We start from the raw sequence: 18738 nt of genomic DNA on the forward strand, positions 1-18738 counted from the left end.
CCTGATGACCCTTACGTAGGAATTAACCGTAGTTTGAATTGTGTGAAGACGATTCTAGAATGGAGTTTCGACAGTTCCAATAGCTCTGAAGGGTGATTTTGGTTCTAGAAGCGTGTCCGGATATTTTTTTGGAGGTCCGTAGGTCATTTCGGCGTTATTTGGCGAACGTTGAAAAGTTGGGTAAATTTTGAAAAATTTGATTGGGGGAAACTTTTTGATATTGGGGTCCAATTTCGATTCCGGAAGTTAAAACATGTCTATAATGCCATTTATGGAAAATGCATGGCCATAAGATCACTAGTGTTTCGTCCGTTTCTTCCTATAATAATAACAGGGTTTTGTTTTGTCCTCTCTGGCGTTGTAGATTTTGACTACAGCTTCGACATTTCATGGACTTCCATAATTTTGGCCATAAGTGCTATCAGTAGCGGGCCCAAGCGGTGACTAACGTGTTCAACTGAACCCGCTTTACAAAAAAATAATACTGTATATATATATAAATTAGGATTAAAATTATATAAATTTTGCATAAATATTTTATTTGAACCCACTTGACAACTAGTATTTTACGACTAAATTTATATAATTTTAAGATTGAACCCGCTTACATAAAATTCTGGGTACGCCACTGAGCGCAGTTGAATATTACCTTCTCTCTTCATATGTACTACAAATCGAGCTAACTCACTCCTCTCCTTTTCTATATGAATATGTGTTGGTGATGCAATATCTTCTGTTTTATTTAGCTAAATGACTTAAATGTACGACAAAAAGAAATACTATTAACAATAGACTCAAGGGCGCAGTGTGTTACCGACGGGTTCAATTGAACCCATAGTTTTTGATGCAGAGTAAAATTTTATATGTAAAAATTTATTAAAATTGCATAAATAATAGATATGAACTCATAACTTTAAAAATATAATGTGTTCAACACTATAAATTAAAAAATTGAACTCATATGATTTAAATCTTGAATCCGCCTCTTACAATAGTAACATATGGTGCGTAAGTTTATTACGACTTATGTTTGTGATTACCAAATCTAGAGTTGGAGAAAATATGAATTCCTCTATATCTTAGTACTACTTTTTCTTTTTGCCACATTAATAAGAAGAAAAAAAAAAGGGTTCTCTAAGTCGTTTGTAGATGCCGTGAAAGTGACAATCCGTTAATGAAGAAAGTAAGAGCTGTTGAATAATTTGGTTGTAGTGACTTTCGGCGTCATATAGTCCATACAAAGTTATAAATTGAAAAAGGGTGAACATAATATTAACTAATTAGTTACATTTTGAAACGTTTCTACACTATAAATGTATTATAACCCCCGGTAGCAAATTAATAACTACATCATTTGCAATTTATTAATTAATCTAATTTATTTTTTTACAGTTGTAAATACTTATTTTTGAGGTGATCTGATAATGTATAAATACGTAAATAAAGCCTCCATGTTATATTTTTCTTGAATAAAGTAGCTGCTATGTTAAGTGTATATTCCGAGCAACCAAAACATTGATTTCTATTAACCTGCTTACTGACCAAATCATTGGGCCAAATAGTGTATAACTAACTCAGACCCAAATTTTACTATAGTATCAATAGACGTCTGAAGTCTGATCCAAACCGACAAGTGGGAATCCATGATATTTCTTAAAGTTCTCTTGGTCAAACAACTACTAAATTTTAATGTCACATCCACATGTTGGACCATACTTTGAGAATTTTAAAAAAAAAAGGTTTGAAAACTGACCGTTAGTGTTAATTTATTTTTAATACCCTTTAGTACTAAATAATCATCTTATTAGATTTAGTTTACCGAAAAAAAAAACTAAATGTTTAAAGTACGTGGACATCATAAAACAATTGAGCATGTGAATTCCAGGTAAATTAAAACAATGATCCAACGACTTTTAAAAGAAAATTGTTATATTTTGAACATCAACATTGTGTACGGTCGAAATCGGGCTCGATTATTACATGACAGATCGGACTCGAACGTGAAGGGTTGAAGATCGACCCCGAGTCTCGTCGAACCAGAACGTGAGGTCAGAACGTCCGTCCTCAAGAACATTGAGTCCATGATCTCGGAATCGACCCTGACCCCGAGTAAGCTCGAGGAAACATTGTCGGTATGACCAACAGAAGATCGAAATAACGGAAGGCCGAAGTATCCGTAACCGGTCAGATATCACTGCGGGAATCTCGGCACGTATCAATAGGGAACCGGCAAATCAGCAAACCAGGAGATTTTTACCTTTTATAGAATTGTACCTAAAGTAAGACTCCTCTACTATATAAAGGGGGTCTAATTACTTGTAAAGGACATTATAACACACATTCCAAAGCAATATATTATTATTCTCGTCAAGTTCTTATTACTCTCTTGTTGTTTCTGTTCTAATATCAATAAAAGCATTTTTGGCTCGAGGGTGTCAACCCTTCCAAGGCTAAGACTGTTCAACTTGTGTGGTTAGCATTTACTTTTCCATTACTTATTTCAATTGCAATTTAATTTGTCGTTCAACATCAAGTTAAATCACGTATCCTTAAAACCACTTATAAATTCAATTGTTATCCGATTTTGAGGGTAAACAGTTTGGCGCCCACCGTGGGGCTAAGGATAATAGTGGTTATTTGATACAAATCTCCATAACACACACTATTTTACACTTGCTCTTTGAAGTGTCTTTGATTTCAGGTTAAAACATAAAATGTCAAACTCTCAATCAGCACCCCTATATGTTGACAACGAGTCCGGTCATCAGGGTGAAAATAACAACATAGCGCCTGGTAAGGAGGTATCGCCTGCCGATCCCGTCGAAATTCCGGTCGCAGACCCAATTGACGCTAATTCACATGTGGCTATCGACGCGAACCTGCCAACCCATCCCGAAAATAGCGTCCGTAGAGGAGCCCGATCAGCGGCTCAAAATACGCAAAACATTGGTGGAGACGGGATCAATTTAAGGGTGATCTTCGAAATGTTGCAAGCTCAACAAGTGGCAATAGCCCAGTTACAAAACCAGGGCCGCGCACCGAGCAGAGCCGAGCCCGATCTGCCTTGGGAAGTCACCCGCAGGGATGAACCGGTCATAGAAAGGTCAAATGAACATGAATCGAGGGCTAACCCCAAGATCATAAAGATGCTCAAGGAGCTGACAAAACGGATAGAATCAGGGGAGAAGAAAATCGAAGCTAATGACAAAAAGGTGAAAACCTAAAATTCTAGGGTAGACCAAATTCCAAGAGCGCCGCCAACATTAAAAGGCCTGGATTCCAATAAGTTCATGCAAAAACCTTTTTCTCCAAGCGCGGCTCCGAAGCCGATCCCTAGAAAATTCCGCATGCCCGAGATTGCTAAGTATAACGGAACGACCGACCCAAATGAGCATGTAACCTCTTACACATGAGCCATCAAAGGGAATGACTTGGAGGATTATGAGATTGAGTCTGTCCTATTGAAGAAGTTCGGAGAAACCCTATCAAAAGGGGCTATGATATGGTATCATAATTTACCTCCTAATTGTATTGATTCATTTGCTATACTTGCTGATTCTTTCGTGAAAACACATACTGGGGCCATCAAGGTCGAGACCAGGAAATCAGACCTTTTTCAAAGTAAAATAGAAGGATAACGAGATGCTCAAAGAGTTCGTATCCCATTTTCAAATGGAACGAATGGATCTGCCGCCAGTCACTGATGATTGAGTTGCTCAGGCTTTTACTCAAGGGTTCAATGTTCGAAGCTCGGTGGCTTCACAATAGTTGAAACAAAACATGATAGAATATCCGGTCGTTACTTGGGCCGACGTGCATAATCGGTATCAATCGAAGATCAGAGTGGACGATGATCAACTTGGGGCCCCTTCGGGGTCTGTTTATCCCCTCAGAACCTTCGATAGAGTCAAGAGAGACATCGATCGTGAACCGAGACCAAACAGGGATCAGTATCAGCCATTTAATGGAGACCGAAGAAGCAGTGGGTCCTGGTGGAACCCCATGAGAAACGAAAGGAGAAATGACAGAAGTCAGAGCAACCGGGGACTCATGACCAAAAACACCTTCGACAGGTACATCAGGCCTAAAGAAGCACCGAGGCTATCGGAATACAACTTTAATGTTGATGTTACTGCCATTGTATCAGCTATCGGGCGCATCAAAGATACCAAATGGCCTCGACCTCTATAATACGATCCAACTGATGGTAGGCTATAATCCTGTATTTTAGTCGCTTATTGCACTCTAATTTACTGTACTTTACTTATGATGAGCTTTAATTAATAGTGTTTTACACTTATTATGTGTTTTATGCCGTGTCGGAGTGATTCAGACTTATTTAGATGTTACGAAGCAAATTCAAGCTATTTGGATCTTTGAAGTATGAGTAGAAGCCCTAGGGATTAAATCGGGATCACGTTCGTGGGTCGAGAACCAAGTCCAGATGTCAAAACTGGAAAGAAATGAATTACTCTAAGCAAACTACACTGTCGCGCCGCATGGGGCGCCACATGGAGCATCGCGGCTGTGTAAAATATGGCCAGAAAGTGTTTTGCAATTCGTTCTTGAAATTACCACAAGCGCGCCGCATGGTGCAACGCGGCATGTGGCGCGGTAGTGCAAAATTCTTAGTGTATCTTCTCATTTCCGCTAAAAAGAGTATTTTCATCCAGGGTTATTTGGGCGATAATTAAATACAAGGGAAAAATATCATTTCTGGAACTTTTGACATAATTTCGACCTAAGGAGGCCAAGGAGGCTAATGAGGAGTTGGAAGAACACAAGCACAAGGATTTCATCATTCCTTCCTCGCTCAAGATCCGGTTCTGGATTAAATTTAAGTTTTCCTATACTTTAGTTTCATTTGTGAAGAATATCTCCATGCCTATGGAGTAGATCCTTTTGGGTTTTGACGGATTTGGTGTATTGATGAGTGTTTGTAGAGTATAACTCTATTTTTATGAATTTGAACCATTTTTGGAAGATTTAATTATTGCATCTATATTGACTTGTTCTTGTAATCGAAAGAGGAATAGCTTGTGATATCTTTGCACTATATTGTTGGTTGAGTTCATAGATTCTTTTAAGTAATCGAAAGAGGCTAGTTGAATTATTGATTAAATCTAGTTAGGAGAATAATCGAAAGAGGTATTCCTAAAGACCGATCCACTACGCATTCTTGCATGTATTCACAGAGCTTAAATTGGTTCATATTGTGAGGTTGAAACTTAATCGAGAGAAGAGTTTCTACTAAATATTTGTACTGATAATTAAGTGAATTCGAGAGACTCACTTGAACATTAGAAGTGAATTATCTAGAGTTAAATCCCAGAAAATTATCTTGCACTTATTCCGTCAAAATCCTATTTTCTCCCATTGATAACTTTCTTGCTTAGTTTTGTTGCGATTGTCATTTGTCAATAGTTGTAGATTTTAGATTATTAATTATATAAATCTCAATTGTCGATCCTCCTTGATAGCAATCTAGCTACAAACTACGATAATACCGTTTAAATTGAATTCCTATGGATACGATAATTATACTATACCATCTTTGACTAGCGAGCACAATTTAAGTGTGTGTTTTGCGCTCGTCACCAACCCAAAGGGATCCTAACCAGATGTGCAAATATCATGGCACTCACGGTCACAGAACGGAAGATTGTCTACAGTTGAGAGAGGAAGTAGCCCGACTATTCAATAACGGGTATCTTCGAGAATTCTTGAGCTACCGAGCGAAGAATCATTTTAGGAGCAGGGATTCTAACAAACAGACAGAACAAAAAGAACTTCAACACGTTATTAATATGATCATCGGTGGGGTCGATATCCCTCAGGGGCTGATGTTGAAATGCACCAAAGTATCCATCACTAGGGAGAAACAAACTCGAGTTTACATATCGGAAGGAACTTTATCTTTCAACGACGAGGACGCGGAAGGGATTATACAGCCCTACAATGATGCACTGGTAACATCTGTACTCGTAAATAAATTCAAGTTAAACGTGTGTTAATTGATCCAGGTAGCTCGGCCAACATCATTCGATCGATGGTCGTGGAGCAGCCTGGTCTACAAGACCAAATCGTGCCTGCAGTCCGAGTTCTAAATGGATTCAACATGCATTGGGGGGCATCACCCTCGGATAACAACTTTAGCAAGGAAGGAAACTTTATGATTCAATGATCTCAGCTCGATCGGTAGGATTTACTGTAAGGGCCAAATAGTCATATGAACTGTGCCTACATAGACTACTCGAGCCCTGGCACGAAACCTATACACGTGTGTAACTATCACGCACAAGAATAAAAGAAGTTTCTACCGTACAGATAAATATCTTATCCTTTAAGAATTTCTCTTTTTTCTTTTAAGGAATTTCGTACATTCCATCTCCTAAAGGTACCAAGCCCAAGGGCCACCTTTACCCGAGTTCAAATGATCACCCCAATCGGGGACTATCATCAGAATCAAATTCGGACGGCTCGGTCTATCGGAGCCCAGGGGCACAAGACTTATTAGGCAACGCCCCGAAACTTAAAGGCTACAGCCACTCCCATTCGGGCACCGTTATCTTAGGCAAAGCCCGAATCATCGAAGTAAAGCCCACTGGAAAACACCCGAACTAAAAAGGCTACGGCTATACTGAAACGGCTCAGAGACGTCTGAGACCCGTAACAAAAACAAGGCCTTCAAAAAATTTCATAACTGGTTCTAAAGGCTACCCTCGGCAAACTATAATCTAAACTACTTTGGGAAAAGTTTTCGGTAATACCGATTTCTCACGATACCTTAAAACGAAATAATGTTAAAGGCAAAGTTTGTTCGAACCTCCAAAGGTAACCTAACTACTTCATGCTAAGTCATTTTGATTTTTGCGAAAATAAATAATAAAGCAAAGGGAAAATTCAAAAGCTAATGAAGGGGAAAAAACCTTATATACATATCAAAAATTCTTTTTACAAGGGCCAAACAGCCCCAATGCAAATTTTTACAAAGGCCGAATGGCCTCAACAAAAGGGTGATACAAAAAGCAAAAAACAAAAAACATCTAAAAGGGTCCTAAGTGGCCTAGTCTTCGTCGGGGGCCGCATCATCGCCTTCGGGGTCTCCGACACCCTTGGATTCACCCAAATCTTTAGACTCATCAGAATCTTCCTCCTCGGGATAGGCCAGCTTCCTAGCCTCGGCTTCGAGCATCTTGGCATTCTCGATCTCAGCCGATAAATCCAAACCACGAGCGTGAACTTCCTCGAGGGCCTCCCTTCGGGATTGACACTTCACATGCTCAACTGTATTTTTTACAAGGTTCTGATCTGCCTCGGCATCGGCCTTGTACTGAGCCACCATTTCATCATCTTCGGCTTTGACCATGATGACCTTTGACTTGGCCATTTTAAGCTCCTTGGCAAGACTTTCTCGATTTGAGACAGCCGAACCTAACTGGGATTGGAGCTCGTCAAACTTTTTTGTCTGAACCTCGACCCTCTCCTTTGCTGCACTAAGCTGGATTTCAGCCGAAGTTAGTTGTGCCCGAACAGTCTTTTTTTCCGAGGCCAGACGATCTATTCGGCCTCTCCATTCATTGGTCTCAACTTTGACAATATCCATTTCAGCTAGAAGCTGGTCAATCCGATCGAGTTTTTGCTGGACCTGCGGATTTTGACTACTAGTCACTGAATCAAATTCATCGTCACTAACCTCAAAAATGTTTACCTTCTCGACCAAATCAGCATGTTCCTTCCGAGCAACTACCAGCTCGGCACGGAGGTTCTTAACCTCCCCTTCGAACTGCTCGCTAAGAAGTTTAAAGACGTCTTTCTTCTCAGTGAGCTCACGAACTTTAGCTTCGAGTTGCTTCAGCTCGTCCCAGTACCTTAAAAAGTCTCATGATAAAGCATCGAGACCTACGAGCACGAAAAGAAACACTAAGTTATCTACGAAATAATTTAAGTGTAACTCAAAAAATCACTTAGTAAAACATTAATTTACTCGGTTCAGCATTTGTTGTGCTTCGTTGAAAAGGCAGGGTGCATCCACCTCGTTCATCTTGGCTTGATCATCTTCGGTCACCAAACACCAAAGATAACTGGTTACCCCTACGGTGGCGGAGAGGACTCAGACATCCTCCGGAAGGGAGATAATAATGGATCGCTTCCGATCAGGATTAGCACTTGGGGCAGGGAATCGATCAACCAATTTCAGGCTCGAGGAAGGCCCGCTTGCTTCAGAGGGTGAGCTCTTCCTCGGTATCTCTAAATCGCCAAATCCGGTGGTGCCCTCCGTGGTCACTGAATCCACGCCGTCAAAATAACCGCGGAAGGGGCCGTTTGCTCTGCGGGCCCCCTCGATGGGGCGTTCCTTTTCACCTTGGGCCTCGTTGAACATCGACTCTGTGAACGAGGGCGATTCGGCAATTTCTATTGGGCCGAGTATTTCCTGCGGGGCTTTGCCTAAATCCCAGGAAGTTTTTATTCCTGCCTCCTCCTCGGCTTCCCCGAGTAGATGAAGATCGGCCTCGCCTCCCTTTGGTTCGGAGGCCCCTTGTTCTTCGAGCTGCGGTGACTCGCTGGCCACCAGATCGAAGGCTTTTCCTTCCCCCTCGGACTCATCCCTCAATTGATAGAGTGAGTCCGGAGATAATACTCGAGCACTGGTGCTTTCCTTGGGTTTACGCGCCAATCTTTTCCTTGGCTTCTTCTTCTTGGAGCTCGGAGACCTATTTCTTTTCTTCTCTTTATCCTACCTCGGAGCAGATGGTGCAGTGAGGATATCGTCATCAGTGAATGGAGGCCTCATTGTGACATCCTTGGAAAGACCTGCAAAGAAAAAAGAAATGAGTAAGGGCGCATCAGCACGGAGGAAACCTGAGTGTTGTCCAATCAAGAAAGGAATCTCACCGTGAGAACGGGCCTCCCACCGGCCCTTTGAAAGCTTGCGCCATGCGCGTTCGGAATACGATTTCTGTGACACAATGCCCTCGACCCACTCCTTGAGTCGAGGAACAACATGCGACATCCGAGCAACAGCTGCATCACCACAAAACATCGATGAGAAGGGAGGAAAAGGAAAAGCGATGAACAAAATCTTGAAAGCAAGATTATACTTACGTGTCATGTTCCACTTCTCAGGAAATAACATATGCTCGACTGGGTTAATATCCGAGGTCTTCACTCGGACAAAGCAGCCTAACCAGCCTCGATCCCGATCTTCGTTGATGCTCGAAAACGGGGCCTTACTGGCTCGACGAGCAAGCTTGATTAGTCCCCTCGATAAAGTCGGGGACTATATAAGCGCATGAGATAGTCGAGGGTAAAGGGATACCCCTCGATCTTGCTTACGAAAAAACGGAGGAGAATTACTATCCTCCAAAAAGAAGGGTGAATTTGACCAAGGGTCACTTCGTACCTCTTACAGAAGGCAATAATGACCTGTTCTAAGGGACCCAGAGTGAATGGATAAGTGTAAATACTTAAAAATCCCTCCACGTGGGTAGTAGTGGCTTCCTCGGGCTTGGGGGACCACTACTTGTTTATTAGCCCAATTGCAATATTTCTTGACCTCGGAAAGGACGTCCTCGGTGATCGAGCAAATATATCTCGAGACCGGCTCACACTGACCCGGTACCGAGGAGGGCTTCTTGTTCTTAAAATCAGCACCGGTCAGGCACCCCGGGGATGAACATTTTCAGAGGAGGTTGCGGTGTCGATTCCTCGGTAGCAGCAGACGAAACGTTTTTCTCTACAGCTGGTCGCGGGGCAGAGGAAGTTTCTTTTTGGGGAACAGATTTTGAAGTCTTAGCCATTTCTTAGATAGATGAAAAAAAGATAGGGAGTTTAAAGATTAAGCTTGATGGTTAAGGATAAAAACAGACTAAAGTTCTTGTAAAAGGATTTCAGAATAACCAGAAATTTAATGCTGGAAGTGCTAGAATTTTTAAGAAACAGGAGTAGAGAAGATTTGGATGTAAAGTTTAAATGAATGAAGAAGGGAGTATTTATCATTTTCAAATGACGGTTCAAAGCCAGGAGTGGCCGACCAGCAACTAACGAACATTTAATGCCATTAAGACATGATTGATGAGGCGTTTCGTTTATTTTGTCATTTCTGATACGGAGTATCGAGGAGAGAATCAAAAACTCATATCGTTTCTCGTCGCTTACTCGGTGAAAAATGAGGGGACTATCTGTATACGATCGAAATCGGGCTCGATTATTACATGACAGATCGAACTCAGAACGCGAGGGGTTGAAGATCGACCCCGAGTCTCGTCGAACCAGAACACAAGGTCAGAACGTCCTTCCTCGAGAATATTGAGTCCATGATCCCGGAATCGACCCTGACCCCGAGTAAGCTCGAGGAAACATTGTCGGTATAACCAATAGAATACCGAAATAACGGAAGGCCGAAATATCCATAACCGGTCAGATATCACGACAGGAATCTCGGCACGTATCAATAGGGAACCGACAAATCAGCAAACAAGGAGAGTTTTAGCTTTTATAGAATTGTACCTAAAGTAGGATTCCCCTACTATATAAAGGAGGTATGATTACTTGTAAAGAACATTGTAACACGCATCCCAAAGCAATATATTATTTTTCTCTTCAAGTTCTTGTTACTCTCTTGCTGTTTCTGTTCTTATATCAATAAAAGTATTTTTGGCTCGAGGGTGGCAAACCTTCCAAGGCGAAGACTGTTCAACTTGTGTGGTTAGCATCAAGGGGAGAGCTACAATAGTGGGTGCGGGTTCGGGCGAACCCAGTGACTTTTTTTGGAATCCTGTATTTGTATTGAAATATTTACTAAATCTATATAAATATATACTGCCAAACCCAATAACAAAAGGGGTCTTGGTTCAACGGTAAGGGTTGTGGGTTCGTTGGAAAAGATGGCGGTTCGATTCCTGCTGAAAGCAGTGTTTTATTTTAAAATTTAGAACCCACACACTTCAAATCCTAGCTCCGCCTTTGGTTAGCATTTACTTTTCCATTACTTATTTGAATTGCAATCTGATTTGTCGTTCAGTATCAAGTTAAATCATATATACTTAAAACCATTTATAAATTCAATTGTTATCCGATTTGAAAATAAACAAAAAAGAATGCAGTTATTAGGAAGGGCGGTGGTTAGGTGATTAGGGAATTGCTAATACTTCATGGTAGTCTCGTGCCAACAGATGATCACTACTTCATGTGAATATCTTTCCCAAAAGACATAGCGTTCTTCACCTATTCCACCAATCAAATGCTCCACTACAATCAAGAAAATCCTCAGTGTTTAAATTTCGACAATAACAATTGCTCCTCAGTTGATAAAGTTGTTTGTTATACCAACGAGTCTAATAAAAATAACAACAAACCCGAGTAATCTTATAATTGGGATCCGAGAAGAGTAGTGTGTACGTAGATCTTACTTTTATTTTAAGAAGGTAAAAAAACTATTTCCGATAGACCATCGATTATAACTCATCCAAGCCCAAATTTATAAAAAAGGTTGTTTTTTCTAAGTAGTTTACTGTATTTTTTTTATTGACTCATAAATCTCATATATATCTTTAGGTTTCTATTAAAAAGAAAAGAATACCTACCTAAAGTTGAATTTTGGAAATATCTACCTACACGATGAAAAACATACTGAAAATGTCATATACACGCCCATTTCAATTTTAGTCTTGTCTTCGTATGATAATTTCATGGATTAATTAGCCACTTGTTTGAATTCCGCGTTGCGAGTTTTAGAATATCCAAATCTCTAATAGAATAACACATTAACACTTCACACTGCAGTGGACTCAAGTTTTTTCAACTGGCTTGTCCGTTACATACTTGTTCTGTTCACTTTATCTTGGATAGGGAAAAAAGTTGGAAGCAAAAAAAAAAAAAAAATTACGCTTTAATTAACCCTTTAATATATGTAGTCAACTATTTTCTTCTCTTTATTCACCTTAAGGTCTAAGTTATTTCCTTTTATTACTTTACCCTTGACAACTAGTAGTTGCTATGCAAAGAAAAATCCACTACTTAGAATTAAATTAGTGCATCAGAATTGATATAATTTATTTATGTATATACTTAGAAATCCTTTGTGGTTCTAAGTTGTGATACATTAATTGTAATTTATTTTGATCATTTGTCCCAATTTAGAAACGATTTTCTTTGTATACACAAGTTAGAATTGAGTCGTACTTAAATGAAACGGGCCCAAAAATGTAAATAGACTTATTATAATAGAACGTTGAAAACGGATTGAGCGGTTACTGTTATAAATTTTTTTCTTTCTGGGAATGACACAATTTTAATACAAAATTAAAAGTAAGGCACTTCACTACATTATTTTTTAAGTCGTGCTAAAGTGGTAATCATATAACTGAAAACCACGTGACATTAATTTTCACTCTTTTTAATAGGGCTGTGCATAATTTGATAAATACCGAATTACCGTATCGAATTCGAAAATTTTGGTATTCGGTTTCGATATTTTGGTATTCGGTATAGTATTTGATTTAAGTTTTAAAAAAAAAATTGGTATTAGGTATGGTATTTGATATTTTAGAATGAAATACAGAAATAATGATATCGTACCGAAATATATATTATATTACACAATACACATTTTATTAATTATAACATAAGTATAAGAAATCTAAAATTTTACTTTCCTTTATTCTCTAAGTTAATCAATTAACTCTAAGCAAGTAACAAGATATTTCTCTAAATTTTCTCACTCTAGATTGGTATATGCTGGTTTTGGACAAAACTTTTGTCAACAAACGTTTTTAGTTTTGTATTTTTGAGTACTTTAATTAAGAATATTACCGTCTAGGACTCTATGCACTAGTTAGTATTCAAACTGAATAAATCGAAGTTACTGAATCGAATAAACCAAAATTGAAAGGAGAAAAACCGAACCACACCGAATTTAATTAGGTACGGTATTGGTATAGCATTTTACGAAATCGAATACCGAAAATATCGAACCGAAATATCTAAATACCATATCGTACCGACCGACGATCACCCGTACTTTTTAACTTAACCTTTTCATTGTTCAACTTCTCGACAAAACACAAAAACGCTATATCCACCCACCTCCCAATAAATATAATACACGTACTATAGAAAATATTTGAATATCAATGTTTATCCGAAAAACGGTACAATTGAATTTGTTCGTGGTTTCTAGACAAGTGAATTAATTTGATCAAAAAATTAATGAAATAACTGATAAAATATAAAATACTTAGTCTTTAAATGTAGATGAAACGACAGAGCTAATGAGTCTGGGAATAGGGTTTCCGGGTACAACAACGATAAGATCAAAAGCGAGAAAGTAAAATTATATTAAAATGCTATATAGAATGTTGTGTAAGTTAGCCAAGAAATTTATCCCCTTATAATGATAACATAGCTCACTATTTATAGCTACGTCTAGGAAATGAGGTCCTAGGATCATGTCCTTCTTTAATGTCAATCATGACGGTCATTGATGAAGATGTAACGTTATACATAAATGCCAAATTCCTTGTAACGAGCCATCATCCTTAATGCTGCAAAATATTATGTATTAAATGTTACCGAACGCAAAGCATTTAATACTCATTTTATAATCGTTATTCCTTCAGGTGACAAGCGGAATAGCTATGTTCGGTGGCCATCCCCATCTTCTGTTCCACGTGTCCTTCCTTTAAGCGGCCACGTGTCATGTCGTATTTTTTCCTATACAATTAGCTTTTCTCTTTAAAGGCATTCTTTGCTTAAAGTAATACAATAATAATAATAACAAACTCAATATAATCCTACAAGTGAGATTTGAAGAGAGTAGTGTATACGTGAATTTTATCGCTATCTTGAGTAGATAGAAATATTATTTTTCAATAAATTTTCGGTTCAAGGAAAGATTAAAAAAAAAAGCAATTGTAACGAGTAGTAATGTTAGCAAGATAGCAACAAAGTGGAGGGATTATAAGTTCAGATGAAGTATTTACATGTTTTTTTAAAAGGAAAATAAAACCAATAGTGCTTAAGGTTAAGTGTTAAGTATTGAGTTAGACTTTTTTTTTGTTGCTGAAGAAAATCGAATTCCAAGTGGACAACAAAATAGGTCCTCTTCTACATGACAACGTGCCGTTCCCCTTAAATAGCGGTAGTTTTAGTATTGACCTCAATGCAGTAATTTTCTTTCCCACTAGATGTGGATGGTTTCCACCATCTTGTTTTATTTTATTTTATTTTTTTCCGTCTTGCTTTATTAAGATAGTATTTCAAAAAATTTGTTTAGGCTTTTATAAAGTTAATATCTGATATTAATTATTGTATTTTGTAATCTTGTAAATATAAAATAGTGAAACATAATTTTTGAATATTAAAAGAGGATTTCCATGATCCATGCATTATTAGAAATATATTTTCCATATGCTCCAGATTAAATGTTTTACCATATTTTAAGTTAGTCAAATCACTTTAACTTTTTTTCCCTCTATTGGGATTGAACCTTGATCTCCTATAATTCTCTTCACACTTATCAGTACCTTTAGTAATTATATTTACAAATAGACATATTGAAATTCTCTTGTATTTCAGATTACACTGGAATTTCTTTAAAGTAAACATATCTATACCTTTGGATATATTTTTATTCACACAGATTAAAATTATATTATTTTAATAGTCATACCTAAATCAAATGACATATCTAAATTAAGAAGGAAAGCAATTAAACTTGTTCTTTCTTAAACAATTGCACACTCTTGTTAGAAAGGACCAAGAAAAAGAAAAAATAGGTGCCTACTTGTGAAACTAAGATACTTTTGTAAATTGCTACTGTACCCCCATACTTCGTAGGACGGTATAGAGAAGTTCAAAAACTAATTAAAGCGAAGGCGTAATTAAAGCTACGGTGGCACTTCCATAAATTCTTGATGTATAGGGCAAAACAAAAATACAAAAACAATAAAAACAAAATAGAGGTCTATTTCCAAAATCTATAAAGTGGGACACCACTCCAGAAACTTGCTATAAATATCCTTTACCTTTCTTTACGATCCAAAATTTCAACTTCTCCTTTTTCCCAATTTCACTTCTCCACCACTCCCACACACTCGCTTTTGCTCCATTTCGCAGTTTCTGTTAAAAGACTACCATTTGTTGTTGTTGTTGTAGTAATCGGTCCTCTTTTTAATTGTTTTCTGACCGGAACTTGAAAACCACAATAATGGTCGACGTAGACCGGAGGATGACCGGACTGAATCCGGCTCACTTAGCCGGCCTCCGCCGTCTCTCCGCCAGAGCCGCGGCTGCAGCACCCTCCACTCCGGTTCCTCCCCGTAATAGTCTCCTTTCCTTCTCCTCCCTTGCTGATAAAGTCATCTCTCACCTCAAGACCTCCGGTATTCAAGTCCAGGCTGGGTTATCTGACGTGGAGTTCGCCAGAGCTGAAGCTGAGTTCGGGTTTGCTTTCCCACCAGACCTGAAAGCGGTTCTCTCCGCCGGTTTACCCATCGGACCCGGTTTTCCTGATTGGCGCTCCACTGGTCCGGCCCGGTTCCAGCTTCGTGCTTCCATTGATCTACCCATTGCTGCTATCTCTTTCCATATAGCTCGTAATGCTCTGTGGTCTAAGTCTTGGGGTCCTAGGCCATGTGACCGTGAAAAAGCTATCAGGATTGCTCGAAATGCGCTCAAAAGAGCTCCACTTTTAATACCCGTTTTCAACCATTGTTACATTCCTTGTAATCCTTCTTTAGCTGGAAATCCTATTTTCTACGTGGACGAGAATCGGATTTTCTGCTGCGGATTTGATTTATCAGATTTCTTTGATCGTGAATCATCTCTGTTCCACCAAAGTTCAGATCCTCAGATTCTCTCTAAACAACGCTCTCTAAGTGAAAAAACAGCTGGTTCATCGTCCAATTTTTCACGAAGGAGTCTCGATACGTTCTCCGGTGGTCGGACGCCGCGTTGGGTGGAGTTCTGGAGCGACGCCGCCGTAGATCGGAGGCGTAGGAACTCGAATTCGTCGTCTTCATGTTCGTCCTCGCCAGAACGGTACTTCGAAATGCCAAAGTCTGAAATGCCGAAATGGGTCGATGATTATGTGGATAAAATCGGGTCTGTTTTGAGAGAAGGGGGGTGGGATGAATCGGATGTAAAGGAGATGGTACAAGTTTCAGCATCTGGATTCTTCGAAGGGGAAATGATATTGTTGGATAATCAAGCAGTTTTGGATGCTCTCTTGGTGAAAGCGGATCGGTTCTCGGATTCGCTCCGTAAAGCCGGGTGGAGCTCCGAAGAAGTTTCTTACGCGCTTGGGTTTGATTTTCGACCGGAGAAAAAGGAGAAGAAACCGGCAAAGAAGCTGTCACCGGAGTTAGCGGAAAGAATCGGGAAATTGGCTGAATCGGTAACTCGTTCGCGGTCATCATCATAGAATCGGTTTACAGGCTACCGGCAAACATCGAGATTCCTTTTTTTTTTTTCATGTTCTTTTTTAGATTGTCGTAACCTCGGGTTTGGTATATGCCTCTGTTTGGGCACAATTGATAAAGGTAGCCAAAAAGAAAAAAAAACAAATACGCGGGTTGATGTATTATTAAAAGTACAAAGAAATTCAAAGGTGGAAAAAAATACGAGAAAGTGTATTAAGTTCTCTTTTACTTTTTTCCATATTGGAATATAAAACTTGTTGGTAAAAATGTTAATGTTAGACAGCTGCAAATATGTAAATGAATGTTTTCGTTTGGTAAACTTATGTAATAATATTGCATATATAATGCCTAAGGTTGCACAGGTTTCGAAAGGAGGAGTGCACGTGTGTGCCTTTCTGAGGAAAAAGAGACGTTGCTTTTGGGGTCCCTCACGAAAACTTAGCTTATATCAACTCAAAATCAATGGCCTAAGCTAGAGGTTCGAGATTTTTGCAGTGGGGTGGGACAGTTTCATTGCTTTCGAGGTAAGCGATAGCCACGGCGTCGTTTCTATAATTGTCTGTGGCTCATCAGTATAATAAATGGTGATGCGCGTGCTGTTTGGCAAATTGTGCGGAAATTTAAAATTTTGTCTGATTGGCAGGAAATTCAGTAGTAAGAAATTTCTTTTTTGTAACATATATAAACTTAAAATTTAAATTAGTGAACGTACGTACATTAATTGGAATACTTCCATTATTCTTTTGAGGCACTGTCTTTGAGCGAAGACACTGAGAAAGGGATAGCGATAGCAATATGAATTGGGGGTAGCATATACTTATGCCTTGGAATTTGGGATGGGAAAGAGAAATTTCTCTTTGTATAAATATTTTAGAGGCAGAGGAAAGCAGACACATAAACTTTCTCATCGTTTGGCTTTTAAGAGACACAACAACGAGGTGCGGCTTTGCTTTTGAAACTTCAATTATTCCGGCTCTGTTTCTATTCCTTTTCTTTCCCTTTTTTTCTATTGCTTTTGTTTTTGTTTGGTCTCTTCATTCCTTTCCTGCCCTAAAATATTCCAAATATTAGAGTTGGAGGGTCTCCTTGTACCCTCAGTTGGGAATTAGTACAAGAGATTTGTCTTTCGAAAAGAGCGTTTAGTACTAAAATTAAATCAATCTTGTTCACATTTTGTCTTCTTTTACTTAGCTCATTGTACAGGTCAGAGTGATGGGATTACGAGAGATTGCTTGCTTGGTTTTCACGAACAAATTAGTCAACTTGTCCTTTTAACAGGTTCTTAGAATTTTTATTCCCACCTTCATCCCATGAGATTGGATATTGATTTTAGTAGTTTAGGCTCTATCGCTTAATGTTTGACAGACTTTCTGGGGTTAGTCCGTCACACAAATATGACCTATCTTAAATAACAAAGTGTATCAATTTAAAAGTTGGATTAATAGAGTGTACTAATTACTCTAGTATATAATACATGTTAGATATGTTGTGACGCATCTTTATGTTATTTTGCTCTTCCAAATGAATAGGTGGAGACAATGACAACCACGAAATGATCAAAACTCAATTCTGATACTATATGTAAAAGAATTTGAATTTCGAACTCAAATCTTAATACGATAAGTCAAATAATTATAAAACAAACAAATGTAGAAGACAAGCAAATTCGGGTGAAGTGGAGCACGTGAGGTGGCTTGTAGAAAGTTCGGGTGATGTGGAGCACGTGAGGTGGCTTGTAGTTTTGATATAGTATATAATAGGACTGACCGTACCGGTAGGAAGGGATAGTTTATGTGGTTTTGTGGGGAACGCTAATGGTGTGTACTGAACCAACTGGTGGGGGCTTTCACGTTTGTACATCTCTACTGTTTTTGTAAGTATTTCTTCAAAGTTCAAAACGGTAATGTTATTGGAATATTGTGATACCCTACCACAAAAATTTGGTGGCTTTTAGTCTGAGATACTTCTTCGCAATCAAGAATTTCGTCAAGATTGTTCACGACTATTCAAGATTTTATATATATATATATATATAATAGAGAGAGTAATATTTGACTTCTATGCACAATATACTTTTTTGACAAATGATGTTCAATTGAATTTTCTGCAACACGTACTATTTATTTTTAGCATTTTTAATACTGATTTTCATAATTTTGTAGAACGGTAAATTCGAGCAATCAACATATTATTAAAGCCACTATAATCAGATAAGTTCAATAGACGAACGTACTGTAATACTAGGTGTTTACCCGAAAATCGGGAAACGTTGAATTTAGGTGTGATTCTAAGGATACGTAAATTGCTTAGGATACAA

At 38.6% G+C, this 18738-nt stretch overlaps 1 protein-coding gene across 1 annotated transcript; it reads left to right on the top strand.

Annotated features, from left to right (window-relative positions):
* The first annotated feature begins 15014 nt into the window (after positions 1 to 15014).
* On the top strand, positions 15015 to 16699 carry LOC107763950 (uncharacterized). The gene has a single exon (XM_016582461.2). The coding sequence runs from the start codon at positions 15209 to 15211 to the stop codon at positions 16421 to 16423; it is 1215 nt and encodes a 404-aa protein (XP_016437947.1). The 5' UTR covers positions 15015 to 15208; the 3' UTR covers positions 16424 to 16699.
* Positions 16700 to 18738: the final 2039 nt, after the last annotated feature.

This window comes from Nicotiana tabacum, chromosome 17, assembly GCF_000715075.1.
Source record: "Nicotiana tabacum cultivar K326 chromosome 17, ASM71507v2, whole genome shotgun sequence".
Classification (NCBI taxonomy): domain Eukaryota; kingdom Viridiplantae; phylum Streptophyta; class Magnoliopsida; order Solanales; family Solanaceae; genus Nicotiana; species Nicotiana tabacum.